Below are 27793 nucleotides of genomic sequence, written 5' to 3' on the forward strand. Positions count from 1 at the left end.
TCTGTCGTCCGCCACACCGTGCTCATTCACCACTGGTGTCCCCCAGGCTCTGTTTCTAGGCCTCTCCTATTCTCGCTTATACACCAAGTCACTTGGCTTCTGTCATATCCTCACATGCGCTTCTTCCTATCAATTGCTATGCAGACGACACACAATTCAATCTTCTCCTTTCCCCTTCTGATAACCAGGGCGAATCGCATCTCTGGCATGTCTGGCAGAATATCAGTTTGTGGATGACGAGATCACCACCTCCAAGCTGCTCGGGCAAGACGGAGCTGCTCTTCCTCCCGCGGGAAAGGATCATGCCCGTTCCATGATCTCGCCATCACGGGACAACTCCATTGTGCCTCCTCCCAGTAGTGCTAAGAACCTGGCGTGATCCTGGACACAAACCCTGTCGTTCGCATTACTAACATCAAGCGCCTGGTGACCCGTTCCTGTAGGTTCATGCTCTACAAATTCGGCAGAGTACGCACTCCTGCCTACACAGCGGAAGCGGCGCAAGGTTCCTAATCCAGGCACTTGTCATCTCCCGTCTGGAATTACTGCAACTCTGTCTGCTTTGGGGTCTGGGCTTCCCTGCCTGTGCCATTTAAACCCCTACAACTCATCCAGAACGCCGCACCTGTCTTGTGTGTTAACCTTCCCAAGTTCTCTCACGTTCACCCCGCTCCTCCGCTCTCTCCACTGGGCTCCAAGTTGAGAGCTCGCATTCCGCTACAAGACCATGGTGCTTGGCCTACGAGCTGTGAGGGGAACGGCACCTCCGTACCTTAGGCTCTGTATCAGGCCCTACACCCATAACAAGCGGGCACTGCGTTCAGTCCACCTCTGGCCTGTCGCCTCCCTACCTCTGAGGAAGTTACAGTTTCCCGCTCATTCCAGTCAAAACTGTTGCGCTCTGGCACCCCATGGTGAACAGACACTCCCTCACGACGCGCCGGTCAGCGGAGTCAATTCACCACGCTTCCGGAGACACCTGAAACCCCACCTCCTTTAAGGAATACCTAGGATGAGGGATAAAGTAATCCTTCTAACCCCCCCCCCCCCCTTTAAAAGAGCTAGGATGCACTATTTATAAAGTGGTTGTTCCACTGGATATCATAGGTTGATGCACCAATTTTGTAAGTCGCTCTGGATGAAGAGCGTTCTGCTAAATGGACTTAAATGTAATGTCTAACCCAGAAATATTAAAAAAAACTCATGAGGCGCTATCGAATTCTCCCATTCCGGGTGCCTTTCCAAAACAAATGTAGAAGGTGTGTGCAGCAACTCACTGCCTTCCTGAAGACAAACAATGTATACGAAACGCTTCAGTCTGGTTTTAGACCCCATCATAGCACTGAGACTGCACCTGTGAAGGTGGTAAATGACCTTAATGGCGTCAGACCGAGGCTCTTCATCTGTCCTCGTGCTCCTAGATCTTCGTTGCTGCTTTTGATACCATGATCACCACATTCTTTTGGAGAGATTGGAAACTCATTGGTCTACACAGACAAGTTCTGGCCTCGTTTAGATTCTATCTGTCGGAAAGATATCAGTTTGTCTCTGTAGATGGTTTGTCCTCTGAGAATCAACTGTAAATTTCAGTCTCCTTCAAGGCTCCGTTTTAGGACCACTATTGTTTTCTCTATATATTTTACCTCTAAGTGAAACATTATGTTTCTGAATTACAACTTTCCCTGCTATGCGGAAGAAACACAGCTGGACATTTCGATGAAACATGGTGAAGCCCCAAAAATTGCCTACCTGGAAGCCTGTGTTTCAGACATAGAGTGAGATGGCGGCAAATGTTCTACTTTTAAACTCGGACAAAACAGAGATGCTAGTTCTAGGTCCCAAGAAACAAAGAGATCTTCTGTTGGATCTGACAATTCATCTTTGATGGTTGTACAGTCGTCTCAATAAAACTGTGAAGGACCTCAGCGTTTCTCTGGACCCTTCTCTCTCCTTTTTGACAAACATATATCAAGACTGTTTCAAGGACAGCTTTTTTCATCCACAAACATTGCAAAAATCTGAAACTTTGTGTCCAAAAATTATGCAGAAAAATGTATCCATGCTTTTGTCACTTCTAAGTTGATAAATGCAAACCCTCTACTTCCCGCTACCCGGATAAAGCAATAAATAATCTCAGTTAGTGCTAAACCGGCTGCTAGAATCTTGACTAGAACCAAAGAATGTGATCATATTACTCCAATGCTAGCCTCTACACTGGCTTCCTTAAGGCAAGGGCTGATTTCAAGGTTTACTGCTAACCTACAAAGCATTACATGGGCTTTGCCCTACCTATCTTTACGATTTGGTCCTGCCGTACATACGTACGCTAGTCACAAAGACACAGGCCTCCTTACTGTCCCTAGAACTTCTAAGCAAACAGCTGGAGGCAGGGCTTTCTCCTATAGAGCTCAATTTTTATGGAATGGTCTGCCTATCCATGTGAGAGACGCAGACTCGGTCTCAACCGTTAAGTCTTTATTGAAGACTCATCTCTTCAGTAGGTCCTATGATTGAGTGTAGTCTGGCCAGGAGTGTGAAGTGAACGGAAAGGCACTGGAGCAACGAACCACCTTGCGGTCTCTGCCTGGCCGTTTCCCATCTCTCCACTGGATTCTCTGCCTCAAACTATTACAGGGCTGAGACACTGGCGTACTGGTGCTTCTTCCATGCCATCCCTAGGAGGGGTGCGTCACTTGAGTGGGTTGAGTCACTGACTTGATCTTCTTGTCCGGGTTGGCGCCCCCCCTTGGTTGTGCCGTGGGGGAGATCTTCGTGGCTATACCCTGCCTTGTCTCAGGGATGTAAAGTTGATGGTTGGAGATATCCCTTCTAGTCGTTGGGGGCTGTGTTTGGCAAAGTGGGTGGGGTTATATCCTGCCTGTTTGGCCCTGTATCGTTGAACGGGGCCACAGTGTCTCCCGACCCGTCCGGTCTCAGCCTCCAGTATTTTATGCTGCAATAGTTTGTGTCGGGGGCTAGGGTCAGTCTGTTATATCTGGAGTATTTATCCTGTCTTATCAAGTGTTTGTGTGAATTAAGTATGCTCTCTCTCTTCTTTCTGTCTGTCTGCGTCTTTTTCTCTCTCTGAGGAGCGACCTTAAGCCCTAAGACCATGCCTCAGGGACTACCTGGCCTGATGACTTCTTGCTGTTCCCAGTCCACCTGGTCGTGCTGTTGCTCCAGTTTCAACTGTTCTACCTGCGGTTATGAAAACTTGACCTGTTCACACGGACGTGCTACCTGTCCCAGACCTGCTGTTTTCAACTTTCTAGAGACAGCAGGAGCGCGTAAGATACTCTGAATGATCGGCTATGAAAAGCCAACTGACATTTTACTCCTGAGGTGCTGACCTGTTGCACCCTCTACAACCACGATGATATTATTATTTGACCTTGCTGGTCATCTATGAACATTTGAACATCTTGGCCATGTTCTGTTATAATCTCCACCTGGAACAGGCCAGAAGAGGACTGGCCACCCCTCATAGCCTGGTTCCTCTCTTGGTTTCTTCCTAGGTTCTGGCCTTTCTAGGGAGTTTTTCCTAGCCACCGTGCTTCTACACCTACATTGCTTGCTGTTTGGGGTTTTAGGCTGGGTTTCTGTACAGCACTTTGTGACATCAGCTGATGTAAGAAGGGCTTCATAAGTACATTTGATTGATTGAATGAACTCATCAACATGTATTGATCACATCTTTACTAATTCTGCAGAAAACCTGGGCCTAATATAGTGTATAAGAAGTCATAAAATAAGTTTTGTAGTGATTCCTATGTTGATGATGTAAATCATATTTTCTGGTATGTGGTGTGTAATGAGGAGGCATCAGGGCACACAATTAATGTGTTGTGAAATCTGTTGTGAATGTTTTGTAATGTTWAAAAAATTGTACAACTGCCTTAATTTTGCTGGACCCCAGGAAGAGTAGCTGCTACCTTGGCAGCATCTAATGGGCATCCATAATAAATACAAATAGGGAAGGACCTTCAACAAGCATGGCACTTACACAAATGACTGATGATTGGCTGAGAGAAATTGATGAGAAAATGTTTTGTTGGAGCTGTTTTGTTAGACTTCAGTGTGGCTTTTGACATTATCGATCATAGTCTACTGCTGGAAAAAGGTATGTGTAATGGCTTTACACCCCCTGCTATATTGTGGATAAAGAGTTACCTGTCTAACAGAACACAGACGGTGTTCTTTAATGGAAGCCTCTCAAACATAATCCAGGTAGAATCAAGAATTCCCCAGGGCAGCTGTCTAGGCCCCTTACTTGTTTCAATCTTTGCTAATGACACGCCACTGGCTATGTACTGTATGCGGATGACTCAACACTATACACGTCAGCTACTACAGAGAGTGAAATCACTCCAACACTTAAACAAAGAGCTGCAGTTAGTTTCAGAATGGGTGGCAAGGAATAAWTTWGTCCTAAATATTTCAAACACTAAAAGYATTGTATTTGGGACAAATCATTCACTGAACCCTAAACCTCAACTAAATATTGTATTGAATAATGTGGAAATTGAGCAAGTTGAGGWGACTAAACTGCTTGGAGTAAMCCTGGATTGTAAATTGTCACGGTCAAAACATGTTGATACAACAGTAGCTAAGATGGGGAGAAGTCTGTCCATAATAAAGCGCTGCTCTGCCTTCTTAACAGTACTATCAACRAAGCAGGTCCTACAGGCCATAGTTTTCTCACACCTGGACTACTGTTCAGTTGTGGGGTCAGGTGCCACAAAGAGGGACTTAGGAAAATTACAATTGTCTCAGAACAGGGCAGCACGGCTGGCCCTTAAATGTACACAGAGAGCTRACATGAATAATATGCAYGTCAATCTCTCATGCCTCAAGTTGGAGGAGAGATAGACTTCATCACCACTTGTTTTTGTAAGAAGTGTTGACACGCTGAATGCACAGAGCTGTGCGTTTAAACTGTGATCACACAGCTCGGACACCCATGCATAACCCACAAGACATACCATCAGATGTCTCTTCACAATCCCCAAGTCCAGAACAGACTATGGGAGGCACACAGTACTACATAGAGCCCTCACTACATGGAACTCTATTCCACATCAGGTAACTGATGCAAGCAGTAGAATCAGATTTTAAAAAACAGATAAAAATACACCCTATGAAACAGCGGGGACTGTGAAGAGACACACGCATAGGTACAGACACAGGCATACGCACACACGCTAGCACACGCACTCTACACACACGTACTGTACATTGTAATATTTTTGTATGGTGGTATTATACATTTTATATTGTAGATATGTAGTGGTGTAATAATAATAATTATATGATGTACTGTTTTATCTTTTGTTTTATGTGTGATGTAAGTGCATTAATGTGTTTGGACCCCAGGAAGAGTATCTGCTGCTTYGGCAGCAGCTAATGGGGATCCTCAATAAATCCAAATATAAAATCCTCATTGCATTCTGATCAATGTGCCATGATGGCAGCAAAAGTTCTGAACCTAACATAGCTCTTGTCCTTTCAAGCCTGTTACATTCTGAAATTGTCAGCGTAAATTTAAATCTCAACWGTTTTTTTTTKTTGCTTGGCTGCATYGAGCCACTGACATCAGCGAATTATCAATGTTTTCAGTCTCAATTAGCATTTTACCTCATAATGACTTCTATGATATTAATCATATGAATCCTGGTTTATTCTAAGAACTTTAATTTGCTAGTGTAGGCCTAAATGCTCCTTTCTAGCAATGGTTCAGCTAAACGCCAGMATATTGTGAGGATGCAGGACTTGTGTTTATCTAGCTAATGTTACCTAGCAGTGTAGCCTATTTTATATTATGTACAGTATGATAACGTTACATTAAATTCATATAGTGGCTTGCGAAAGTATTCCTCCCCTTTCGCATTTTTCCTATTTTGTTGCTTTAGAACCTGGAATTAAAATTGATTTTTGGGGGGTTTGTATCATTTGATTTACACAACACGCCTACCACTTTGAAGATGAAAAATATTTTTTCTTGTGAAACAAACAAGAAATAACACAAAAAACAGAGAACTTGAACGTGCATAACTATTCACCCACCAAAATCAATACATTGTAGAGCCACCTTTTGCAGCAATTACAGCTATAAGTCTATTTTTTWATTTCACTTCACCAATTTGGACAAAATAGGAAAAACTCCAAGGGGATGAATACTTTTGCAAGGCACTGTATTTGTAACAGAGGGGTAAATGTTCATTGATATGCTAACGTTACTTKATCATGAAGCATGCTAKCTAGCTGGAGTTAGATGTGGATTGTCAGCTAATTTAATATGTACGGACGAGAAAATAAACCCTTTAATTATCTGCCCATGCTTGTGAATTGTTGCATTATTCAAGAGTAATATGGTTTGGTTGCATTCAATAGTGTAATAAGTTTTAGAAGAAAARTTGCTCTGATTGTTAAATAGTTTGTGCTTACAGGCTAGTGTGGCTACTGTGATATTTACGGTCAATTTGAGCTGCGGACCAAGACTGTTGCGTTGCCAGCCACAACAAAAGGTAAGACAAGGCTGTAATTTGAATTGAAATGTAGAAATCTCTGGCCTTATTCCCAATACGAGATATGAAGGAATCTGAGGAGTGGGGTGTCGAAAGCGATTTCTACATTTCAATTCACATTACATCTTTGCCTTACCTTTTGTTGTGCCTGGTAACGCAAYATTCTTAATCCGCAGCTCAAACTGGCCATAAATATTACAATAGCCACTAGCCAATAAGCACAAACTATTCAACAATGAAACGTTTCTTCTAAAACATATTACACTATTAAATAATGCCACCAAACCATATTACTCTTGAATAATGCAACAATTCAGAAGCATGTACAGTGCCTTCAGAAAGTATTCACACCCCTAGACTTTTTCCACATTTTGTCGTTTGTCACTGGCCTATAATGTYAAAGTGGAAGGATGTTTTTAGAATTTTTTACAAATCAGGTTCAAATGTAAATCTGAAATGTCTTGAGTCAAGTATTCAACCCCTTTGTTATGGCAAACCTAAATAAGTTAAGGAGTAAACATTTGCTTAGCAAGTCAGAGATGACTACCTCATCTCTGTACCCCACACATACAATTATCTGTAAGGTCCCTCGGTTGAGCAGTGAATTTAAAACGCAGATTCAACTWCAAAGACCAGGTTTTTTTTCCAATGCCTTGCAAAGAAGGGCACCTATTGGTAGATGGAAAAAAACAGACATTGAATATCCCTTTGAGCATTGTGAAGTTATTAATTACACTTTTGATAGTGTATCAATACACCCAGTCACTACAAAGATAGAGGCATCTGTTTACGAARTCTAGTTGATAGGTAATCGACTAGCTGGGCTGTTCCCCGGACCCCGTATGTAGGGACTTTTACAATGTTTCAACATAGCTATTGAACTTGACATTTGTGTCTGTCAACATCCAGTCAACATCCTCTCTTCTCAGGCTCTACATGTGAACGCCTGGGACTGATGCAGTGCACTGTACCAAATTACCTGCAAATCGTGGAGCATGTCCAGCATGGGCCCCTGTCCAAAGAACAACTACTCAGCAGATATGACGATGTATTCAACGGGTCTGTTGAATCAGTACCTGGGGAGGTACACGTTGAATTGGATGAGAGCGTCACTGCATTCCAGTGTGCTCCTCGCAATGTGCCCATTGCAATGAAGGCCCAGCTGTGAAGGCCCAACGGGACAAGTATGAGGCTGATGGCCACATGACATCTGTGACTGAACCGACTGACTGGATCAAAAATATGGTCATAGTGAAAAAGCCAGAGAAGATGAGGGTCTGCATCGACCCAAAGCATCTGAACCAAGCACTGAAATACTCCCACAACATCATACCGACACTGGAGGATGTCATCTACAAGCTTCCCAAGACCAGGATTTTCCCATTGATGGACACCCGAGATGCATTCCTGCAATGCAAGCTGGACGAAGAAAGCAGCTTCATGACTACCTTCTGGACMCCCTGGGGTCGGAAACGCTGGCTCAAACTCCCGTTTGGTGTGTCTGAGGCGCCTGAGGTATACCAACGCCAGCAGCATGAGTTACTCGCTAGACTTAAGGGCATTGAACCTATAGCTGATGATGTCCTGATCGTAGGCTGTGGTGACACAGACAAAGAAGCAGAACGTGACCACGATGTCAAGCTCCTAGCACTGATGGAGCACTGCTGATCAGTTCAAGATGAAAGATGCCCACTTCTATGGCCACATTCTCTTGGCCAAAGGCCTAAAGCCGGACCCAGATCAGAGYGATCCTCGACATGCCAAATCCGTCTGATGCAAAAGGAGTGCAGCGTCTCATCGGCTTTGCAAACTATCTTGCAAAGTTCATGCCACACCTATCAGCAGTCTATGAGCCTCTSCGCTGGCTGCTGGAAAAAAGACACACCATGGCACTGGCTACCCAAACACGAGGCAGTGGTGCAGGAGATGAATTCTATGGCTTCATCCATGCCAGTGTTGCACTACTACAACGTTACGAATCYTGTCACAATCCAGAGCGACTTCAGCCAAAGTGGACTTGGATGCTGCCTTACGCAGGAAGGCCAGCCCGTTGCGTTTGCCTCGAGAGCGCTCACCCCCACCGAACAAACCTATGCACAAATTGAGAAAGAGTGCCTCAGCATCGTCTTCTCCTGCCAGCACTTCCATCACTACTTATATGGTCGAGAGCTGGTCACCGCTGAAACTGACCACAAACCACTCATTGCCATATTCAGTAAACCTCTCCTCAACGTGCCCAATAGGCTTCAAAGTGTGCTCCTGACTCTACAAAACTACAGCCTGAAGGTCGTCTACAAGCCAGGACCAGAAATGTACATCAGCAACACACTAAGCAGGGCAACAGCACAATGTACAGGCAGAAGCACTGCCTATCAGCGGCATGCCATCTGTTCGCTACAGCAGGAACCACAAGATGTTCAACAGATCAATCAGGTGGACTATTTAAAAGTCACAGATCACCGCCTAGCTTAGATCAGGCAACACACTGACAAGGACRAACACCTACAGTCACTGAMGTCCATGGTTCTCAGGCTGGCCGTACCTGAAAGAGGAGACACCTTTCACATTGAGAGAATACTGGACCTTTCAAGATGAGATCAGTGAACAAAATGACATCTTGTTCAGAGGTCAGAAGGTCATGATCCCCAAATCACTACGTCCAGAGATGCTTACCCGCATACACTCCAGYCACGTTGGATGTGATGCATGCTACCGCCAGGCACGCAAAACATTATACTGACCAAACATGCAAGCAGAAATTAAAGACTTTGTCAGCAGCTGTACCACATGCAACAAGTACACTCATGAACAGCAAAAGAAAACCATGATGTCGCACAAACTTCTCACAAGGGCCTGGCAAATCGTCAGCATGGATTAATGCAGCCACAGACAAAAGGACTAACTTCTCATCATTGAACACTACTCTGAGTTTTGGGAAATTGAACTGCTCCCTGACTTGTCTGCAGAGACGGTCATAAAGCGCTGCAAGGTGCAGTTTGCAAGGTGCAGTTTGCAAGGCAAGGCCACCCTGACAAGGTCATCACGGACAATTGCCCACAATTCACTGCACAGTTCAAGTGTTTCGCCTCAGAATGGGAGTTTGGCCACATGAACTCCTCTTCAAGGCACCCAAAGGCAAATGGCAAGGTAGAGTCAGTTGTCAAGATTGCAAAAAAACTGTTACGCAAGGCTTACGCAACAACCCCTGGAAAGCCATCTTACAGTGGAGGAACACACCCACCGAAAACACACCCACCGAAAACAGCAGCCCAGCGCAACGCCTTCTGTCCAGACGTCTGAAGACCACCATCCCTGTAGCTARCAAGCTACTTGAGCCCTGCGTCATGGTTGGCGTCACTGAAGTATATTGTACAGTCCAGGTGTGCATAGCTCTTAGAGACTTACCCAGAAAGGCTCCCAGCTGATTGATAAACAAAAGGTTAATCATGGTCATGAAAATGACTTAGGTAATAAGTATTTTATAGCAGGAGCCTTATTCTAACAAACTAACCTGGGGAGTGTTCAGAGCTTATCCAGAACAGTGACTATAGAAATACCCTGTTAAGCCTAGAAAGGACATTGGTACCTAGGCCAGCTCCCCATGAAAAGAGCATCATGCATTTTCTAATATACAGTTAACAAAATATCTGCAACACGCAGCCTGTTTTTAACCGCCTGAAGAATCTGCTGATGTTGCTGCTGCGATGAACCTGATAACATAGATGCACATCCTTCTCTAGGGGGTATCCATGATATACTTAAAGGGCCAAGGGCCAAAGTAGGCCTATTGTCTCCCTGATGGAAGATCAGTTGCTCATGGGTCATGGCCTGAGACTGGAAGAATGGCAAATATTGTTTGGTTCATTTAGTGGAGTTAAGGAATGTTGTGCACGCAATGTGGGGTACTTCTGACTAGACGAAATCTAAATGTATTAGGCCCTATTCCCACTACGAGAGATGGAKAGTCTGAGAMGCGGAGTGGCGAAAGAGAGCCTCTTTACACTTAGTACACTTTTCGTAAAAATACCTTGGCTACACATACAGTGCATTCAGAAAGCATTCAGACTTTTTCCACATTTTGTTACGTTAAAGCCTTATTCTAAAATGTATTAAATAAATAGTTCCGTCATCAATCTACACACTAMCCCATAATGACAAAGCAAAAAACAGGTCATTTTGTTTTGCAAATGTATAAAATAAAATAAACTGAAATATCACATTTTCATAACTATTCAGACCCTTTACTCAGTACTTTGTTGAAGCACCTTTGGCAGCGATTACAGCCTTGAGTCGTCTTGGGTATGACGCTACAAGCTTGGCACACCTGTATTTGGGGAGTTTCTCCCATTCTTCTCTACAGATCGTCTCAAGCTCTGTCAGGTTGGATGGGGAGTGTCGCTGCATAGCTATTTTCAGGTCTCTCCAAAGATGATTGATTGGGTTCAAGTCCGGGCMATTCAAGGACATTCAGAGACTTGTCCCAAAGCCACTCCTGCATTGTCTTGGCTGTGTGCTTAGAGTTGTTGTCCTGTTGGAAGGTGAACCTTTGCCAAAGTCCCCACAGCGTGATGATGCTGCCACCACCATGCTTCACCGTAGGGATGGTATTGGCCAGGTGATGAGCGGTGTCTGGTTTCCTCTAGATGTGACGCCTGGCATTCAGAACAGAGATTTCAATCTTGGTGTYATCAGATCAGAGAATCTTGTTTCTCATGGTCTGACAGTCCTTTAGGTGCCTTTTGGCAAACTCTGTCGTGTGGCTTTTACTGAGGAGTGGCTTCTGTCTGGCAACTCTACCATAAAGGCCTGATTGGTGGAGTGCTGCAGAGATGGTTGTCCTTCTGGTAGGTTCTCCCGTCTCCACAGAGGAACTCTGGAGCGCTGTCAGAGTGACCATCGGGTTCTTGGTTACCTCCSTGACCAAGACCCTTCTCCCCCTTTTGCTCAGTTTGGCCGGGCGGCCAGCTCTAGGAAGAGTATTGGTGGTTCCAGACTTCTTCCATTTAAAAATGATAGAGGCCACTGTTCTTCGGGACCTTCAATGCTGGTGAAATCTTTTGGTACCCTTCCACAGATCTGTGCCTCGACACAATCCTGTCTCGGAGCTCTACGGACAATTCCTTCATCCTCATGGCCTGGATTTTGCTCTGACATGCATTGTCAACTGTGGGACCTTATATAGACAGGTGTGTGCTTTCCAAATCATGTCCAATCAATTGAATTTACCACAGGTGGACTCCAATCAAGTTGTAGAAACATTTTTATTTATTTATTTTATYATTTATTTAACCTTTATTTAACTCAAGGATGATCAATGGAAACAGGATGCAGCTGAGCTCAATTTCGAGTCTTATAGCAAAGGGTCTGAATACTTGTGTAAGTAAGGTATTTCTGCCAGATAAATTTGCCCCCAAAAAYTTTAAACCTGTTTTGCTTTGTCATTATGGGGTATTGTGTGCATATTAAGGAGACATTATTTTTTTTAAATCAGTTCTAGWATAAAGCTCTAACATAACAAAATGTGGAAAAAGTGAAGGGGTCTGAATGGTCTCTGAATGCACTGTGTATGTGCTGTACGCAATAGCCTGGGGACGAGGTTACCCAAACATATGTTTAACACGTTTGGACAGCACAGTACAGTACATTACAGTACATTACAGAAAATAGAGTGTAGTTCAGTATAGTAAAGAAAATAATAGTTCAGTACAATCCTGTACAGTAGAGTAGAATATAGTAGAGTTATGTACAGTACACAATAGAGCACACTAGATATGAGTACACTACAATGTAGTGTACCTATTTAGGATACATCACCGTGAAGAGAATGAAATTCATATCATTATTGATGCATTTCTGTGTAGTATAGATCAGGGCTCCATGTTGATATTCCATTACRGCAATTCTGTTACCGGGTGTAAACACACTTCACATATTGTAGTTCAATACCCAAAATAGATTTGGTAATGTCCTAGCTGATGACCCATTATTTTTGCAGATATCTTTCAATCTTAATTCGGAGAGGATATTTAATTACTGTGGAATTTCCCTCATGTGAAATGTGGTAGTAAGCCTTGGTTGGTCTTTAGGGATCAAGCTATAATGAAAAATGTGGACGTTAGTATACTGAACAAAAATATAACCTCAACATGTAAAGTGTTGGTCCCATGTTTCATGAGCTGAAATAAAAGATCACCAAATTTTTCCATACGCACAAAAAGCGTATTTCTGACAAATTATGTTCACAAATTTGTTTACATCCCTGTTAGTGAACATTTCTCCGTTGCCAAGATAATCCATCCACCTGACATGTGTGGCATATCAAGAAGCTGATTAAATAGCATTTTCATTACACAGGTGCACCTTTGTGCTGGGGACAATAAAAAGCCACTCTAAAATGTGCAGTTTTGTCACACAACACAATGCCTCAGATGTCTCAAGTTTTGAGGGTGTGTGCAATTGGCATGCTAACTGCAGAAATGTCCACCAGAGCTGTTGCCAGATAATTTCATGTTCATTTCTCTACCATAAGCCGCCTCCAACTTAATTTTAGAGAATTTGGCAGTACGTCCAACCGGCCTCAAACCGCAGACGACGTGCCAACATCCGACTTCTTCACCTGCGGGATCATCTGAGACCAGCTACCCAGACAGCTGATGAAATTGAGGAGTATTTCTGTATGTAATAAAGCCCGTTGGTGAGGTAAAACTCATTCTGATTGGCTGGGTCTGGCTCCCACCCATGGCTACGCCCCTGCCCAGTCATGTGAAATCCATAGATTAGGGTCTGATGAATTCATTTCAATTAACTGATATCTTATTATGAACTGTAACTCAGTCAAATCGTTGAAATTGTTGCATGTTGCATTTATATAACAGTATATAAATAAACTAAACTACATCCTTGAAAAGAAAGGTAAGTGGAAATACATACAATTACGYTAGCACTATTGAATGAATAATAAGAAACGTTGCCATCTGTTGCATCTCAATAAACCCAAGATATAGTCTTATATCACAAAGGAGACATGGGAAAAGAATAGAGTAAATAAGGTTGCCTTTGGTTGAGTTGACTACCGRTATTATACATTCCATCTGGCCGTATTTGTTTTTGAGCAGAAGTTGCGACCTAGTCATGACCTATTGTCCTTGACAAGCTTTTCCAGGCTAATACCATGGGTAGGCTACTACGCCTCAGAGGGGAGAAAAAAACAACGGCGTCAACCGAGTTATCCAATCATAACATCGTTTTTTTTATTCTGTTCCCGCCTTCTTTAGAGGTTGTTATCCAAGAACACAACTTTTGAAACCTGTCAACTTGTAATATACATTGATTAACAAAATAGCATGTATTAGAAAATATTTGTTATGAGCCATTTCAAATCACACACACATCATTTATATTTGAGAAAAATCTATAATAGGTCGAAATTCTGTCAATGGGCGGTTCCCATTTCCTCCAGCGTCAAACGGTCAGAGTGTGTCCCAAACACTGCGTGGTGTTGTCCGCCCTGGGGACTGAGGCCAGGAGTGGAAACTGTTCGACCGGTAAACATCTGGGACGGGAATGTAAAAAAAACTAACTACAAACGGGAACACGAAATCGCTTTAAACGGAGTGCCATTTGGGCATAAAGACTGTCCATCGTGTTTCCAATGGAAGCGGATGGTTTATTGAGAAGACGTCGGATGACAGCAGAGAGAGCAGGCGGGGACGCCGGGGTTGCTGGAGCCTCAGCCGGCGCAGAGGTCCGATGGCTCGGGGGAAGGATATGGGGAGTGTCGGAGAGCCTCGTTGGGAGTTTGTCTCCCAGGATCGGAGGCGAGGCCGAGATTAAGAGTGTAATTCAGTTCAGTGGCGGCCCCCCTGAAGTAACGTTAGCAGATACTTCAAAACCCGACTATGAAGGTTTGCCGCAGGGCGCTTCGACCAGCACCCACATGGTTGCAGGAGCAGTGGCTGGGATCATGGAGCATTGCCTGATGTTCCCCATCGACTGTGTCAAGGTAACGTGGTAGGCTATGCTGGGCTAGCGTTTAGACGTAAACTAGTTGTAACTAACTGATATTGGAAATTGGGCACATGAGGGTTGGACATTCCTTTGGCTCGTCATGACATGTGGCTTCAACTTGTCAATAAGTTTGGCAGGTCTCAACACAGACGAGGCAAGGTCGAACCGGACAGGCTTGCATTTCAGCTAGGAAACTAATTTAACATGCCAATTAACTCTCATCCACTGCGAATTATTTAGTCGGCATAATTTCGGTAGTCGGTTAATAACTTTGGCGTACAGGATGTAATTGGAGTTAATATGAAAACKTTTAGCGAACAGTGTATGTTGCAGTTGTTAGCATCACCTGCTTAGTTAAAAAGCCATTTCAGCTAACGTTAGCTAACTAACCAAACCAACAAGGTCGGCCTGTGCATCAGCTCGAGCCTGGGGGTCAATGTTGATTAGCTAGTAGCAAGCGAGCTAGCCCCTACTARATAATAGGTTAGGCTTATCAGTTTGACAATGAATGTTAGCTAGCTACTTTATTCCGTATTTTCATGGGCAAATTTTGGAAGCTATTTTGATACTTCTAAAATGAAACGAGAAGTTGTGTTATTTGCTTTGAGGAAGGAGCCAGTTGGCACGAAGCAGCACGTGTGCCCCTCCTGTACATACAAGTCAAGGCATAACGTTACCAATGTACAGCGCATTGATAGCCGGGACAGCGCTATTTACATACTAGTACATACTACTATTAACTACTTCCCTGTATTTCGGAACGTTCACCCTATTCAAGAAGAGAACCCATAGGTGGGTGAAACTATCTTCTGTCAAAATAGTCTACACTTTGCAGCACCAAAAACATAGCCGAGCTTTTAACTAGGCAGAGAATGCATTAACGCTGGTGTGGTCTTCTAAGGCAATGTTAACTGCTGCCTGGCTAGCAGGATTTAGGTGGGGTGGAACTGTTCATTGTTTACGGAAAATACAGGACTAGATGTTCTGGGATTAAGAGTACAATGCTACTATGTTGTGCTAATTCTGGCTGACAAGTTTGCTCTACCACTGCACACATTTAAGAAAAGTTATGTTATCATAAGACTATAAATTAGTTTAGGATTATGTACTTAGCTGGGATGACTCGGGTGTTATGTAAACAAGAGATGATAAATTACATTGGTCTGTGCAGTTTTGACAAGCCCACTCAATGATTTAGATATACTCTGTAAAGGGCTGTAGCCCATGAGCCATGCCAATGTCTGGTTTCTTCCCATCTTGTGGTCCCTGTTGARCAGGGGTCTCCAACCCTGTTCCTGGAGAGCTACCCTCGTGTATTGTTTCGCTCCAACCCCAGTTGTAACTAACCTGTTTCACCTTATCAACCAGCTAATTATTAGAATCGGGTGTGCTTGAAGAGCCCTGCTGTAGAGATAGTCATGAGTTGGTCCTTGATTGAAATGATTGTTTACTGCTATGCAGAGACAGATCAACAGCGTGAGAGTGGTATGGTAGGTAGGGAGAGGAGTCAACTGTTTGTGGCAGGTGGGAGAGCAGGGCTCTCTCAGAACAAAGCAGAGATTCATCTTCTTTCCCAGCTGTAGTTCCCACCTCTGCTCCAAGTGCTGYGCAAACAACTTGGGCTGTGTCTCAATAGTCAGAAGTGGCTTCCTCTCCCTGTCTCCTCTCTTTTCAATGACATGAAAGGACAGTTGAAACAAAGGATGTTCCCAGTGTGCATCCAGTCATCATGTTCCTTTCACATATACTGTGTTTTCAGATCCGTACAAACGGAGGAGAGGAAGCAAGGATGTATCTTTAGAGTTTTGAGGTGCAGCCCAGACAGTGAAATTGTCTGCCTGCTGGGGAAGGGCAGCCTGAGCTAGATGCTACACAGACTTACRGATCTATAAATCATGTCACCTGTCAAACAACATGGCATTAACTGGCCCTACTTTTAAACACATTACCAGATCTGTACAGATGGAGGAGACCTAGCTCAAGCTGACAGCTGACCCCAGTGGACTAGCACTGACACAAACACAGTTAAAAATCCTTGTAAAATAGCTTGCAGGGGTTGTGACAGATTGCACAGTAGAGATAATGTCGTAACTTGTTGTTTACACTCAATCCAAAGGTTGAGATTAGACATGCTCTTTCCGGGCAAGCTCTCTGCAATACAAAACCATACCAAAGGCTACATTTTTTTATTTAAATGTTATATAACTAGGCAAGTCAGTTAAGAATAAATTCTTATTTACATTGACAGCCTACCAAAAGGCCTCCTGCTGGGATTAAAAATATTGGACAAAACGCACATCACGACAATAGAGACTCTACATAAAGAGAGACATAAGACAACATAGCATGGCAGCAACACATGACAACATAGCATGGTAGCAACACAACATGACAACCACATGGTAGAAACATAACATTGTAGCAGACAACAGCACAAAGGGCAAGAAGGTAGAGACAACAATACATCACGCGAAGCAGCCACAACTGTCAGTAAGAGTCCATATACAGTACCAGTCAAATGTTTGGACACTCATTCAAGGGTTTTCTTTATTTTTACTATTTTCTACATTGTAGAATAATAGTGAAGACAACACTATGAAATAACATATGGAATCATGTAGTAAMCAAAAAAGTGTTAAACAAGTCATATCTTTGAGATTCTTCAAAGTATCCACACTYTGCCTTGATGACAGCTTAAAATTAAATGTTATTGGTCACATACACATGGTTAGCAAATGTTATTGGTCACATACACATGGTTAGCAAATGTTATTGTGAGTGTAGCAAAATGCTTGTGCTTCTAGTTCCGACAGTGCGGCAATATCTAACAAGTAATCTAACAATTCCACAACTGCCTTAATACACACAAATCTAAGTAAAGGGATGGATTAAGAATATGTACGTATAAATATATGGATGAGCAATGACTGACCGGCATAGGCAAAATACAATAGATGGTATAAAATACAGTATATACATATGGGATGACTAATGCAAGATATGTAAACATTATTATTAAAGTGTAATTAAAAAAGTGACAAGTGATCCATTTGTTAGTGGCCAATGATTTCAAGTCTGTATGTAGGCAGCAGCATCTCTGTGTTAGTGATGGCTGTTAATCAATCAAATGTATTTATGAAGGCCTTCTTACATCAGCTGATGTCACAAAGTGCTGTACAGAAACCCAGCCTAAAACCCCAAACAGCAAGCAATGCAGGTGTAGAAGCACGGTGGCTAGGAAAAACTCCCTAGAAAGGCCAGAACCTAGGAAGAAACCTAGAGAGGAACCAGGCTATGAGGGGTGGCCAGTCCTCTTCTGGCTGTGCCGGGTGGAGATTATAACAGAACATGGCCAAGATGTTCAAATGTTCATAGATGACCAGCAGGGTCAAATAATAATAATCACAGTGGTTGTAGAGGGTGCAAAAGGTCAGCATCTCAGGAGTTTTAAACAACAGTTCTGGTAGCACGTCCGGTGAACGGGTCAGGGTTCCATAGCCGCAGGTAGAACAGTTGAAACTGAAGCAGCAGCACGACCAGGTGGACTGGGGACAGCAAGGAGTCATCAGGCCAGGTAATCCTGAGGCATGGTCCTAGTCCTCTGAGAGAGGGAAAGAAAGAGAGACATAGAGAATTAGAGAGAGCATACTCAAATTCAAACAGGACACTGGATAAGGCAAGAGAAATACTCCAGATATAGCAGACTGACCCTAGCCCCCCGAGGCACAAACTGTTGCATCATAAATACTGGCGGCTGAGAACGGAGGTGTCGGAGACACTGGCCCTGTCCGACGATACCCCCGGACGGGGCCAAACAGGCAGGATATAACCCCACCCACTTTTCCAAAGCACAGCCCCCACACGACTAGAGGGATATCTCCAACCATCAACTTACCATCCTGAGACAAGGCAGGGTATAGCCCATGAAGATCTCCCCCACGGCACAACCCAAGGGGGGGGCACCAACCCGGACAAGAAGATCAMGTCAGTGACTCAACCCACTCAAGTGACGCACCCCTCCTAGGGATGGCATGGAAGAGCACCAGTACGCCAGTGWCTCAGCCCCTGTAATAGGGTTTGAGGCAGAGAATCCCAGTGKAGAGATGGGAAACGGCCAGGCAGAGACCGCAAGGTGGTTCGTTGCTCCAGTGCCTTTCCGTTCACCTTCACACTCCTGGGCCAGACTACACTCAATCATAGGACCTACTSAAGAGATGAGTCTTCAATAAAGACTTAAAGGTTGAGACCGAGTCTGCGTCTCTCACATGGATAGGCAGACCATTCCATAAAAATTTWGCTCTATAGGAGAAAGCCCTGCCTCCAGCTGTTTGCTTAGAAGTTCTAGGGACAGTAAGGAGGCCTGTGTCTTGTGACCGTAGCGTACGTGTATGTATGTACGGCAGGACCAAATCGTAAAGATAGGTAGGAGCAAGCCCATGTAATGCTTTGTAGGTTAGCAGTAAAACCATGAAATCAGCCCTTGCCTTAAGGAAGCCAGTGTAGAGGCTAGCATTGGAGTAATATGATCACATTCTTTGGTTCTAGTCAAGATTCTAGCAGCCGTGTTTAGCACTAACTGAAGATTATTTATTGCTTTATCCGGGTAGCCGGGAAGTAGAGGGTTGCAGTAGTCTAACTTAGAAGTGACAAAAGCATGGATACATTTTTCTGCATAATTTTTGGACACAAAGTTTCAGATTTTTGCAATGTTATGTGGATGGAAAAAAGCTGTCCTTGAAACAGTCTTGATATATGTTTGTCAAAAGAGAGAGAAGGGTCCAGAGAAACGCTGAGGTCCTTCACAGTTTTATTTGAGACGACTGTACAACCATCAAGATGAATTGTCAGATCCAACAGAAGATCTCTTTGTTTCTTGGGACCTAGAACTAGCATCTCTGTTTTGTYCGAGTTTAAAAGTAGAACATTTGCCRCCATCCACTTCCTTATGTCTGAAACACAGGCTTCCAGGTAGGGCAATTTTGGGGCTTCACCATGTTTCATCGAAATGTACAGCTGTGTTTYKTCCGCAYAGCAGGGAAAGTTRTCATTCAGAAACATAATGTTTTCACTTAGAGGTAAAATATATAGARAAAACAATAGTGGTCCTAAAACGGAGCCTTGAGGAAGAYTGAAATTTACAGTTGATTTCTCAGAGGACAAACCATCTACAGAGACAAACTGATATCTTTCCGACAGATAAGATCTAAACGAGGCCAGAACTTGTCTGTGTAGACCAATTTGAGTTTCCAATCTCCAAAAGAATGTGGTGATCGATTGTATCAAAAGCATCACGAAGGTCTAGGAGCTTAGGACAGATGCAGAGCCTCGGTCTGACGCCATTAAAGGGTAATTTACCACCTTCACAAGTGCAGTCTGTGCTATGATGGGGTCTTAAACCAGACTGAAGCGTTTCGTATACATTGTTTGTCTTCAGGAAGGCAGTGATTTGCTGCACAACACATTCTACATTTTTTTTGAGCGGAATGGGAGATTCGATATAGGCCCATCATTTTTAATATTTTCTGGGTTAAGGTTTGGCTTTTTCAAGAGGCTTTATTACTGCCACTTTTAGTGAGTTTGGTACACATCCGGTGGATAGAGAGCCGTTTATTATGTTCAACATAGGAGGGCCAAGCACAGGAAGCAGCTCTTTCAGTAGTTTWGTTGGAATAGGGTCYAGTATGCAGCTTGAAGGTTTAGAGGCCATGATTATTTTCATCAATGTGTCAAGAGATATAGTATTTTTTTTAAACTTGAGTGTCTCCCTTGATCCTAGGTCCTGGCAGAGTTGTGCAGACTCAGGACAACTGAGCTTTGGAGGAATACGCAGATTTAAAGAGGAGTCCATAATTTGCTTTCCAATGATCATGATCTTTTCCTCAAAGAAGTTCATGAATTTATYACTGCTGAAGTGAAAGCCATCCTCTCTTTTGGAATGCTGCTTTTTAGTTAGCTTTGCGACAGTATCAAAAATACATTTTGGATTGTTCTTATTTTCCTCAATTAAGTTGGAAAAATAGGATGATCGAGCAGCAGTGAGGGCTCTTCGATACTGCATGGTAATGTCTTTCCAATCTAGTCGGAAGACTTCCAGTTTGGTGTAGCGCCATTTCAGTTCCAATTTTCTGGAAGCTTGCTTCGGAGCTCGGGTATTTTTTGTATACAAGGGAAGTAGTTTCTTATGACAAATGTTTTTTTTTTTAGGTGTGCGACTGAATCTAGGGTATTACGCAAGGTTAAATTGAGTTCCTCAGTTAGGTGGTTAACTGATTGTTGTACTCTGACGTCCTTGGGTAGGTGGAGGGAGTCTGGAAGGGCATCTAGGAATGTTTGGGTTGTCTGAGAATTTATAGCACGTCTTTTGATGATCCTTGGTTGGGGTCTGAGCAGATTATTTGTTGCGATTGCAAACGTAATAAAATGGTGGTCCGATAGTTCAGGATTATGAGGAAAAACAKTMAGATCCACAAAATGTATTCCACGGGACAAAACTAGGTCCAGAGTATGACTGTGGCAGTGAGTAGGTCCGGAGACATGCTGGACAAAACCCACTGAGTCGATGATGGCTCTGAAAGCCTTTTGGAGTGGGTCTGTGGACTTTTCCATGTGAATATTAAAGTCACCCAAAAAATTTAATATTATCTGCCATGACTGCAAGGTCTGATAGGAATTCAGGGAACTCAATGAGGAATGCTGTTTATGGCCCAGGAGGCCTGTAAACAGTAGCTATAAAAAGTGATTGAGTAGGCTGCATAGATTTCATGACTAGAAGCTCAAAAGACGAAAACACTGTTTTTTTTGTAAATTAAAATTTGCCATCGTAAATGTTAGCAACACCTCCGCCTTTGCGGGATGCGTGTGGAATATGGTCACTAGTGTAACCAGGAGGTGAGGCCTCATTTAACACAGTAAATTCATCAGGCTTAAGCCATGTTTCAGTCAGGCCAATCACATCAAGATTATGATCAGTGATTAGTTAATTGACTATAACTGCCTTGGAAGTGAGTGATCTAACATTAAGTAGCCCTATTTTGAGATGTGGGATATCACTATCTCTTTCAATAATGACAGGAATGGAGGAGGTCTTTATTCCAGTGAGATTTGCTAAGGTGAACACCGCCATGTTTAGTTTTGCCCAACCTAGGTCGAGGCCCAGACACGGTCTCAATGGGGATAGCTGAGCTGACTACACTGACTGTGCTAGTGGCAGACTCTACTAAGCTGCCTGGCTGGCTAACAGCATGCTGCCTGGCTGGCTAACTGCATGCTGCCTGGCTGGCTAACTGCATGCTGCCTGGCTGGCTAACAGCATGCTGGCTAACAGCATGCTGCCTGCCTGGCTAACAGCCTGCTGCCTGGCCTGCACCCTATCTCATTGTGGAGCTAGAGGAGTCTCTATGTTCGTAGATAAGATGAGAGCACTCCTCCAGCTAGGATGGAGTCCGTCACTCCTCAGCAGGCCAGGCTTGGTCCTGTTTGTAGGTGAGTCCCAGAAAGAGGGCCAATTATCTACAAATTCTATMTTTTGGCAGGGGCAGAAAACTGCTTTCAACCAGCGATTGAGTTGTGAGACTTACGGGGAGTAATGAGCTCTACAGCTAACTGGGAGGGGGCCAGAGACAATTACTTGATGCCGACACATCTTTCWAGCTGATTCACACGCTGAAGCTATGTTGCGCTGATGGCCTTGAGATAGAAGTTATTTTTCAGTCTCTCAGTCCCAGCTTTGATGCACCTGTACTGACCTCGCCTTCTGGATGGTAGCAGGGTGAACAGGCAGTCGCTCGGGTGGTTGTTGTCCTTGATGATCTTTTTGGCCTTCCTGTGACATCGGGTGCTATAGGTGTCCTGGATAGCAGGTAGTATGCCCCCGGTGATGCGTTTTGCACACTCTTGGCATTCTCTCAACCAGCTTCATGAGGTAGTCACCTGGAATACATTTCAATTAACAGGTGTGCCTTGTTAAAAGTTAATTTGTGTCATTTCTTTCCTCCTTAATGCATTTGAGCCAATCAGTTGTGTTGTGACAAGGTAGTGGTGGTATAYAGACAATAGCCCTATTTGGTAAAAGACCAAGTCCATATTATGGCAAGAACAGCTCAAATAAGCAAAGAGAAACAACAGTCCRTCATTACTTCAAGACATGAAASTCAGTCAATCTGGAAAATTTCAAGAACGTTCTTCAAGTGCAGTCGCAAAAAGCATCAAGCGCTATGATGAAACTGGCCTCATGAGGACCGCCACAGGAAAGGAAGATCCAGAGTTACCTCTGCTGCAGAGAATATGTTCATTAGAGTTTCCAGCCTCAGAAATTGAAGCCCAAATAAACTCAGCAAAACAAGAAACGTCCTCTCACTGTCAACTGCTTTTATTTATAACAAACTTAACGTGTAAATATTTGTATGGACATAACACGATTCAACAACTGAGACATAAACTGAACAAGTTCCACAGACATGTGACTAACAGAAATTGTATCTGTCCCTGAACAAAGGGGGGGTCAAAATCAAAAGTAACAGTCAGTATCTGGTGTGGCCACGAGCTGCATTAAGTACTGCAGTGCATCTCCTCCTCGTGGACTGCACCATATTTGCCAGTTATTGCTGTGAGATGTTACCCCACTCTTCCACCAAGGCACCCGCAAGTTCCCGGACATTTTTGGGGGGAATTGGTCTCACTGCACCGTCCGATCCAACAGGTCCCAGACGTGCTCAGTGAGATTGAGATCCGGGCTCTTCGTTGGCCATGGGAGAACACTGACATTCCTGTCTTGCGGGAAATCACACACAGAACGAGCAGTATGGCTGGTGGAATTGTCATGSTGGAGGGTGAWGTCAAATGAGCCTGCAGGAAGGTTACCACATGAGGGAGGAGGATGTCTTCCCTGTAACGCACAGCGTTGAGATTGCCTGTAATGACAACAAGTTCAGTACGATGATGCTGTGACACACCGCCCCAGACCATGACGGACCCTCCACCTCCAAATCGATTCCTCTCCAGAGTACAGGCCTTGGTGTAAAGCTAATTTATTTGACGATAAACGCAAATCCGACCATCACCTCTGGTGAGACCAAACCGCGACTCGTCAGTGAAGAGCACTATTTGCCTGTCCTGTCTGGTCCAGCGACGGTGGGTTTGTGCCCATAGGCGACGTTGTTGCCGGTGATGTCTGGTGAGGACCTGCCTTACAACAGGCCTACAAGCCCTCAGTCCAGCCTCTGTCCGCAATAGGCTGACAGTCTGACCACTGATGGAGCGATTGTGTGTTCCTGGTGTATCTCAGGCAGTTGTTGTTGCCATCCTGTACCTGTCCCGCAGGTGTGATGTTCGGATGTACCGATCCTGTGCAGGTGTTGTTACACGTGGTCTGCCACTGCGAGGACGATCAGCTGTCTGTCCTGTCTCCCTGTAGCGCTGTCTAAGGTGTCTCACAGTACGGACAATACATTTTATTTCCCTGGCCACATCTGCAGTCCTCAGGCATGCTGCAGAAGACATAAGGTAAGTTCACGCAGATGAGCAGTGACCCTGGGCATCTTTCTTTTGGTGTTTTTCAGAGTCAGTAGAAAGGCCTCTTTAGTGTCCTAAGTTTTCATAACTGGGTCCTTAATTGCCTACTGTAAGCTGTTGGTGTCTTAACGACCGTTCCACCGGTGCATGTTCATTAATCGTTTATGGTTCATTGAACAAGCATGGGAAACAGTGTTTAAACCCTTTACAATGAAGATYTGTGAAGTTCATTCGTAAAAATCCAATTATCTTTGAAAGACAGGGTCCTGAAAAAGGAACATTTCTTTTTTTGCTGAGTTTAAATGCATCACAGAGTTCAAGTAACAGACACATCTCAACACCAACTGYTCAGAGGAGACTGTGTGAATCAGGCCTTCRWGGTCGAATTGCTGCTAAGAAACCACAACTAAATATCACCAATAAGAAAAGACTTGCTTGGCCCAAGAAACACRAGCAATGGACATTAGATCGGTGTATATCTGTCCTTTGGTCTGATGATTCCAAATTTGAGATTTTTGGTTCCAACCGCTGTGTCTTTGTGAGACGCAGAGTAGGGGAATGGATGATCTCCGCATGTGTAGTTCCCACCATGAAGCATGGTGGAGGTGCTTTGCTGGTGACACTGTCAGTGATTTATTTAGAATTCAAGGCACACTTAACCAGCATGCACTCTGCAGCGATACACCATCCCATCTGGTTTGCACTTAGTCCCACTATCATTTGTTTTTCAGCAAGACAATGACCCAACACATCTCCAGGCTGTGTGAGGGCTATTTAACCAAGAAGGAGAGTGATGGAGTGCTGTATCAGATGACCTGGCCTTCACAATCACCTGACCTCAACCCAACTGAGATGGTTTGGGATGAGTTGGACAGCAGAGTGAAGGAAAAGTAGCCAGCAAGTACTCAGCATATGTGGGAACTCCTTCAGTACTGTTGGAAAAGCATTCCAGGTGAAGCTGGTTGAGTAAATGCCAAAAGTGTGCAAAGCTCTCAAGGCAAAGGGTGGCTGCTTTTGAAGAATCAAACATTTWAAATATTTTGATTTAACACTTTTTTTGTCAGGGCTGTGTTATTGCATAGTGTTGATGTCTTCACTGCTATTCTACAATGTATAAAATGGTAAAAATAATGAAAAACCCTTGAATGAGTAACTGTGTCCAAACTTTTGACTGTTACTGTGTATACCTGTGTCAGGGCCGAGGGAACTGTTTTCATTTAATTTCACTTTTATTCACAGATTAGTCATATTGTGACGTTTACATCAAATATATTGCAGGAAAGACCTTTTCAAGATGGCAGCAATCTGCGAAGATACATGTAAATCTCTTACAGGGCTAGAATTCCACAGCCTATAACGGTGGCCCGAGGCCCTGTACATTTCCTTGAAAGCGTGCACACACCAGTGCAGAAAACAATCTGCATGTGAGAGCCCAGGGCCTCCTTTGCTTGTGGTGATGTGGTCATTCTTAGAAGACCCTCTGCCTCTCACAGCACTAGATGTACTGTGAGAGGATGAATCCTGACACTGGCCCAACGATAAGGATTGTGTGTGGAGTCAGGTTGTTTGAGTGTTGCTGGTGGGACAGATGCTTACAGGAAGTCAGCTTTTGTCCCTCTCTGACCCTGGGTCTCGTTATTCAACACTTCCTTCTATTCAACTGGGCGTGGGCATGACTACTCAACATTTTCAAAATATTTAGCGGGTGGAAGGTATAAGCACTGACTTATTACTTACTGTGTTTTGATTGGTTAGCAGTGTATTCATCCCATCTCTGCTCAGATTTCATTGGTTGTTAACATGGTAGTTCTCAAATTTTAAGTTAAATGTTATGGTTGCAGTAAGGTTAGGTATGGCGGGAAGTTTATGGTTAGGTTATGAATAGGGTAACCAGTAGGTGTGTGACCTCTAACCTCTCTTCCCTGTGTAGACGCGTATGCAGAGCCTACAGCCTGAGCCTGCTGCCCGTTACCGGAATGTGATGGATGCTCTTCGGCGAATCATAACCACCGAGGGTGTATGGCGACCAATGAGAGGGCTGAATGCCACAGCTGTGGGGGCGGGTCCGGCGCACGCCCTCTACTTCGCCTGCTACGAGAAACTGAAGAAAAGTCTGGGTGACATCATCCACCCCGGGGCTAACAGCCATCTGGCCAACGGTATACCAGGAAAACACACACACACACATTCAAATCACACACTAGCACATGCACACACCAATCCTATACTTCTCTGCAACCACTCTTTGGATTACTTGTTGACTTCCTGGAAAGATAACTATATGACATTGTTTTTTCTAGTAAATGCTAGCAGTTCATTTGGTTTTTCCAATATTCTATTTTTAGCAACTCAAGCAAGTAGTGAAGATTCAATGAAACTATTTTGCTGTATTTTTACAGCTATGTTGCTGTAGTCCTGTAGAGATAATCTCTAACACACTGCAGAGAGAGAGGGATAGAAGACCCCCTTCTCCCCTGGACACTAAGTGGATGCTGCTCGGACTAACCTAGATGAACCTTGCTCTCAGACACTGAGTTATGTGTGTGGGTGAGTCAGCCTGCCAGTTCTAACAGCTGGAGCAGAGTGGCGGGAGAGTGGTGGTGCCACACCCTTAATACCCCCATCCCCTGGACAGTAGAGGGGACAAATGCCTGCGCTATACTTCAGGCTCTCTCATACCCAGTACAGTAAGCAGGCCCTAAGAACCTGGTTCCTCTCTAGGTTTCTTCCTAGGCTCCTGCCCTCTAGGGAGTTTTTCCTAGCCACTCTGCTTCTCCATTGCTCTTTGGGGTTTTAGGCTGGGTATCTGTATAGCACTTTGTGACAACTACTGATGTAAAAAGGGCTTTATAAAAGACATTTGATTTGACTGAATCTAACTTGTTGGGCCACCTGCCAGTGTGATAAACATCACCAGCCACTCAGGTRGTGGATCAGCTGTTGGCCGGGGCTAATTCCGTCCCAGCAGGGCAGTAGGAGGGATGTCTTTCTGGCCATGGAGCTGATCTGACATTGTCTGTATGCTCTCTGAGGTCAGAGTTCTGCAGAGTCAGCCAGGTCCACAAATAGACCAGGGCCTCTGACTGACTACTTACCATGCTACGGTGTCCAGGTCCACGCTACAGACATGCGTCAGAAAAAGGTTTTTAATCTGAGCACTGCTGCGTGAGGAGAGAGGCTGGCACTATTGCTGCAGCTGAGGAGGGGGCCGTGTGTGAGCGATGGGAGCGAGCCACAGAGGTATAAAAGAAGTGGGGACCATCCGTTGTTTTCAACATAATCTGCTCGCGTTTGCATGCAGCGATTTATGGACCGTCTATATCCGGGTTGCATCCGGTTTACATGGCCCAACTTCACATGCGCACTTTCACTCAGTGTGCACAGGGAGCAGCGACGACGTCATCCAAATACATGTCAGACATTGGATGAAGATAAAATGTTAATCTTCGGCTGTGAGTGATTTTTTTTTTGGGGGGGGGGGGGGCTTCATCAACAATTATTTGTCTGACTATAGCTGGCTAGGCTAATTAAGGCCACATGCTGCGCTTTCTCCCCAACCCCATTCAGATAAAACAACAGCCTACTTGTTGGTTGCTTGTTGTAGTCTACTCATTCTCACTTTAAATTCTGTAATTTTTTTCCAATTTGCATTTGGTGTACTCTCATTGCATTGCATAAGCTTTGATTGGCCAACATAAACAAGCTACACACGTGAAGGGTGCATGTCATAAAAACAACATTGAAAAGTTAAT

General features: G+C 44.1%; 1 protein-coding gene across 1 annotated transcript; it reads left to right on the forward strand.

Annotated features, from left to right (window-relative positions):
• Window positions 1-13793: 13793 nt before the first annotated feature.
• Window positions 13794-27517, forward strand: LOC111978752 (mitoferrin-2A). The gene is made up of 2 exons (XM_024008987.2): window positions 13794-14526; window positions 25972-27517. The coding sequence occupies exons 1-2, from the start codon at window positions 14176-14178 to the stop codon at window positions 26452-26454; spliced, it is 834 nt and encodes a 277-aa protein (XP_023864755.2). The 5' UTR covers window positions 13794-14175; the 3' UTR covers window positions 26455-27517.
• The last annotated feature ends 276 nt before the right edge of the window (window positions 27518-27793 follow it).

Source organism: Salvelinus sp. IW2-2015, linkage group LG18, assembly GCF_002910315.2.
Source record: "Salvelinus sp. IW2-2015 linkage group LG18, ASM291031v2, whole genome shotgun sequence".
In the NCBI taxonomy this organism is placed as follows: domain Eukaryota; kingdom Metazoa; phylum Chordata; class Actinopteri; order Salmoniformes; family Salmonidae; genus Salvelinus; species Salvelinus sp. IW2-2015.